This window comes from Ptychodera flava, chromosome 8 (genome assembly GCF_041260155.1).
Source record: "Ptychodera flava strain L36383 chromosome 8, AS_Pfla_20210202, whole genome shotgun sequence".
In the NCBI taxonomy this organism is placed as follows: Eukaryota; Metazoa; Hemichordata; class Enteropneusta; family Ptychoderidae; genus Ptychodera; species Ptychodera flava.
In genome coordinates this window covers 20,278,783-20,284,782 of record NC_091935.1, presented here as the reverse complement: position 1 = coordinate 20,284,782, position 6,000 = coordinate 20,278,783, and the positions used below count along the sequence as shown (strand labels likewise).

Below are 6,000 nucleotides of genomic sequence, written 5' to 3'. Positions count from 1 at the left end.
CTTTTAGAAAGAATATTTGTACAAATGTTGTATGGTCTACTATGTTATTTCTCCATCAACTCATAATATTTTGTAGTGTCTGCGACGGTGTGTCAACACAATAAAGAACTGGTTGCCATGGAAATACTGAGAAAGTTTGGTTCACAACTTTTCGAGCAAATATGTACCAAACCTTAAGCTTTGTGAATTTAGTAAATTTAGATATGTGTCTATAAGATAAAATTTTGAACAAAATGAAACACTCTAGAGCACCCTGATTGTGACTGAGCCGTAATGAAGCTTTCTCTTTTCTCTTTGAGACCGTGAAAGACAGCAATGACAGAAACCAACTTTCGCCAGTTATCATTTTACTCATGAAAAACACACCTTTTACTGGAAAACCTGACCTTTCAGGTGCATCAGTGACAATGAAAATTGTCTTGTCATTTTTCCTTTGTGATATACGAGACCGTATCAATGTATTGTAAAATTGGATAATTTTGGTTTCATACCATAGAGAAAACAGTGAAGGATCTGTTTTCATAGTCTGTAAATAAATTACGGATTTCACCAGGATAGGTTCACTTTGCCGCAACAGACTTTTAATTTGCAAACATTCAGATATCTTTGATACACATTTCTGATATATCAAAGTTAGCACCGTTAGGCTGCCGAAGAGAACGCCGAAAATTGCGGCTGAATGGTGCAATTTGTGGGCAGTACAGTGCGTTTTAATGGGCCGGTATCTCGCAATCAAAATACAGTGAAACCCCGACCCACCCACCTATTGAACATTTACAATACATGGTCAAAAACAGGGTGACCCTACATCCATGGATCCACCGCTCCAAGGCCGGAGAAACTGACCAGTCTCCAAAGGTAATCAAAGTCACATTTAATCTTGTCATTAACATGTGTCGTTAAAATGAATAATAATATAAATTCAATCGTACAGCAACCGTACAAGTAATATGCGTACTATCCAGGCATGTATTTCAAAGATAACCCAAATGCATGATGGATGTAACCTGAAGTCGAGCGAACATTTTGGATGATATGAGTACAAAAATACTGGAAGTTGAGATTAAAAATAATAAACGGCGCCTTGACCAATATTTGTTAAGAGATAAATATGTTTTCATGTATCATGTATTTATTGCTTAAATGACGTTCTTCTGATTCAGTGTTTCAATTCACAACTGTATCATTTGAACTTCAGAACAATGATGCTACCAAATATGCGCGTCGATGACAAATCGGCAGACTGCGACCCAGCTGGTGCCCATGGTTGCTCCAGAATAGAATGTTTATTTTTATGTGAAAGTATGCAAGGCAAACCACACGCGTCTGACATCAAATCCCCACGAGTAAGAGAAATGCAGATAACGAATATTGATAGGGTTTTAATGGGAAAGCAATGGCGTCGGGTGAACTGTCAGTAAAACACGTCTATGGGTCAACATGGGGTCAGAACTTCGTTTTTTTTTTATTCTGAGAAAACAGTCTATTAGAAAATCTTTAGGACTAACATTGACATCTAGGAGGGTCCTGTTAAAATCTCTTGGCAGTCAAAATGCTATGTAAAATATTGATTTGCATATGGCAGAAATAGCAGTACACAGCTTTTATTCAGCGACCATCAACGAAGAGGAAACGTTCTAGAAAGTCAGCATATTTGCTGATTCCCACAAGACTTAGTGTAAACTATGATTCGGTCTACATCATGTCCACGCCTCGATGTGTTGCTTCCATGGCATGCACTGTCCTATTCATGACGTCTGTTCCCGACTCGACTAATGATGAAAACATCCAGTCTTGTCTCATGACAGATTTGATATCTCTCTAAGCTCTTTGAAACATTTCTTGTACAGGATATTATATGAAAGGTCAAGGGAGGTTAACATTCGCAAGCTGTCATAGTCCGAGAGGGTTCGGTATAAAAGAAAACTTTAAATCTCAAATTCAATCAAAACGAGGCGACGAAATGAAAGTGGCAAATGTTAAAGCTATACAGTTTCAACATGTCAATTAAATTTTCATTTGCTACAGACATGACAAAGACTAAAGAAGTATGGAGAAAGCGAACTTGACCCAAACAGGTACGGTCACCTCGCATATTTGCTGGTCTACGCTCAGATGTAAAGTTATTTATACAGAGTACAAAAACAAACCGTTAAATCACAGTATGACGCTTGAAGTATTTGTACGACTCTTCCAAATAACAACAAATCTATACGAATGTTCCTTCGAATGCGTCGCTCTGTGTCTGTCTTGCTTGGTATACTACCCCTAATTATCTCGAAATTGATGCAGAATATGACAGGTTGTCGTCTGTCGTTGCAAAGTATGTGGACGGCTTGACCATGTATAACATGACAGTGACGAAGTTCGGGGTTCTGATTTGTTGCTACTGTGCAGTAGAGTAACCACCATGCACTCGTGGCGGGAAAAGTCTACAGTCTCTTCAGCCTCGTTGTCGTTTTGCTCAGAACAAAGAAAACATCATGAATGTCAACCTCTTCGGTCGCATCCCCATATCAACACAAGACTCGTTAAATCAGTTTTACGCATCGGGTAAAGTATTCACGACTGATTATTGAGATATGTTTGATATCCCTTGCTGCCATGGTAACCAGCTATCGGTTGCGAATAGTAACGTAGCGTTCCCGGTGTAAAGTACATTTAGCTCCACGAAAGTCGTCGCCCTCAGTTCTGATGGGTTATTTTAAGCAGTCATCATCGGACTGAATGTCTCTGTGACTAACAAATTCTGCTCTTACAATGAGATAGCTGTGATAATTGACAACATCGTGATGAAGCACACACTGCACGTTAACCTTCCGGTTTTAGAAACATCAATGGTCGTGTCATCTGCGCCTTCCTCATAACTGTCTAGTGTAGATGTACTCATAAAGGGTGTTGAAGTTGCATCGAATTCCCTGTAAGTGTCTTTGACGTTGACCCATCTTCACGTCAGTAAGGTTACAGCGGTGTTACTTTCGAGCGAAAGTACAAAATCTGGATATCGCGTTTCCATAACGACCATTAAACATCACACTTCGGCGATTTGTGTTTCTTTCAGTAAGCAGGAATTGGAGACAGTCAACCATTGCATTATTTATTTAATCTAAGATAAGCATCAAAAGTGAATGTAAACTAAACTAAGTCGTCGCATTGACCAAAATCATGTTAGTGTTAAGAAGATTTATCATACGTCCACATGCAATAAATAAGACCGCAGAATTTACAAGAAACCGATTGAGAGCATCATCAAATGATTTGCATGACGTCATTACTGACACGGTTCATACAAGAAGTCGAAACCTTTAGCCTTCAGCATTTTTCCAATATCTCTGTCTACGAGGGCATTCTCTTCCTTGGAAAACACTTTTCTCCACTCCCCGGTGGCACCTCTCGTAATTGTAGATCCCTCGTTAGTGAACGTCGCGGATCCGATGACTTGTTGGATGGTCTTACCGCCTAGGGGTCGGTCGAGAAAAGCCACGATTTTCTCGACAACGGCAGCAGGATTGTGCATCAACTCTTCGTAGGAAACGTGGAGAATGTTTTCCGCCTGGCAGTGTTGCATCCAGTCGATCACGTGATTTAGCCAGGGACCGTAGACAACTAGACCGTCGACGAAGGCTTGCACAAAATCATTCCATTCAATCGGTTCATCGTTTCTATCCAAAGGAACGAAGGATTTCTCGAAATGGAAATAATTCATGCAGACGTCTTTTGGATTGCGCGTCATGTAAATGGCTTTGCAGACTTTGTCTTCTCGGAACTGCCGGGGAAGGATGGGATAGGGTAGGCGACTTTTGATCAACCGACGACTCGATGACATAGATGGGTTTTCCAGAAAGGCCTTCCTGGCGATTCCCGTGGCTCCTTCGATGTGGAACTGACTCACTGACCACTCCAGTAAGGGGACGACCTGTCTGCCAGCGGCTTCGATCAAACCCCAATCGTCGTACATCTCGCGGAGTAGCAGTGTCATCCTCGTGGTGCCGGACTTGGGAAATCCAACGACAAGAACATCATCTTTGTTGAGAGTGAAATCATTCAATTCTTGGTTTTTGATGCGAGCTTCTTCCAGGCTTGAAGGCAGGAAGTATCCTTTGTAGGAGACAAAGGAATCTGTGCCAATAACTTCTGAACTTTTTCGGGCAGACATACTCAATCCCGACAAACTTTACCGGAGATCAAAATGTACTTGTAGAACTTTCGTCGAGACTATCAATCAGTGAACTTTTACATATTGAACCGTTCCTTAATAAATTAAGACGGAACCATTATTTCGAAGGGAGGTACACGATCTGTCACGTTTACCTAAGAGAATTGAAAGACTAACTACTTACAATGAGATAGTTTGCAAAGATAAATGGATCTAGCAACTGTGAATATTTGTTCTTGTCAATCTTTGAATGTTAACATTATGTCTTCACCCCTTCCACACGTAAACTAATCTTGGGCTTTTCCACATGTTCGAATTTCCTCGCCAAAAATAGGGTGGAGAAGAAAGGGTGCACATTTACATAGTGGCATACATACTTCCCCTTCTGATAAGGAATAGATGTTTCTTCTTAAAAGTTTATGTTGGTTCTCCGGTTACTGACATTGTGAATTCACGGCGTGCATTTAAGTTAAACTCTCTCCATCAGCCCTGGAAACTGAATAGGAATCCAGAGGTATTCGGATTCCTTATACAGGTAGGACTAGAACTTCTTTCCCCCTTCACCGAGTTGGCTGCCAAGCTACGTAACGATCAGTACAAACAGAAGGACAGTGCATATACTGATTTACGGGACAGAAAAAAAACTCCGAAAAGTAAGTGACGTGCATTTATTGTAAGTGTATCACAATCTATGGTAAAATATGGGAATCTTCAAGATAGTTGGAATATAGGATAGAATGCGAGCGGATAATTATGACATTCTATCAGAAAAAAATATTAGAACGACAGAATTTAACTGTTTACTCACGTACGTTTAAGGCAAAGCAACATAAAATGCTGCAAAATAGAAACTCGCACCGTTAACAAATAATATGCAAGAAATAAAAGAAGCGGATTTTCTAGCAATTCTCAGTTCGACGGACCTGGTCTTCGAATAGATTAAGATGTTTCTTAGCCAGTTTATTGAACAAGTAATTTGTCCACCAGGTATGGTATCGATAAACATTGATTGAAACAGTATTATTGAATTCACAGAAGACATTGGCTAAATTGTCTATCGATATATTTATTAGCAGTCTTTCAGCGAATAAAGCGCCACCACAGGACAGAGCTTGAATTTCCATAGCAGTTCTGTCAAACAAATATATCGGTGAGAGCAAATCATTTGTAGCAAAAAGCATATCAATAGTAAGATCGGATTTCAGCATTCCCCATGTCCATAACTTGAATACTTGGTAAAGGACGGTATGGAATGTCGACAGCTGTAAAGGCAATGCACAACTCCTGTTCCGTTATCGAGTTGTGTCGGTCGATCGTTCATGTGCGTCGTCATATTAACTGACAGTGAAGAGGTGCACTCATTGCGTCATCTGTTTCTGTAATCTCGTTAGAAAATTATATTACTATCTGCATGCGTTATGTTATATAACATAAATCTGTCGTATTCTTGCATAGAATTATTAAAATTTATATACCATACACACGTAACCTCTTGTGTACAGGGACAAATAGGGATATATACAGTAGATAGATTGTAGATAGTACAAGAGAGAATTGTTACATAGATAGATAGATATACATACATACATACATACATACATACATACATACATACATACATACATACATACATACATACAAACACAGAAAGACAGACAGACAGACAAACGCACAAACAAACAAACAAACAAACAAACAAACAAACAAACAAACAAAACATGACACATAAATGTTGATGTTACCCGGTTACTAAAATCAAATATTGATATGTGTTGTTTCATTACGAACCAATGAATCACATTAATTTTCAGTGGCAGTAATACTTTTCGCACATTATGCGTTCC

At 39.4% G+C, this 6,000-nt stretch overlaps 1 protein-coding gene across 1 annotated transcript; it reads right to left on the bottom strand.

Moving 5' to 3' along the window:
* Nucleotides 1-3,271: 3,271 nt before the first annotated feature.
* On the bottom strand, nt 3,272-4,156 carry LOC139138007 (sulfotransferase 1B1-like). Its single transcript, XM_070706226.1, has one exon. It carries the CDS (start codon nt 4,154-4,156, stop codon nt 3,272-3,274), a length of 885 nt encoding a protein of 294 aa, XP_070562327.1.
* Nucleotides 4,157-6,000: the final 1,844 nt, after the last annotated feature.

Excerpts from the sequence above, each read along its gene's own strand:
- LOC139138007 (XM_070706226.1), bottom strand. The coding sequence starts at position 4,156 with ATGTCTGCCCGAAAAAGTTCAGAAGTTATTGGCACAGATTCCTTTGTC.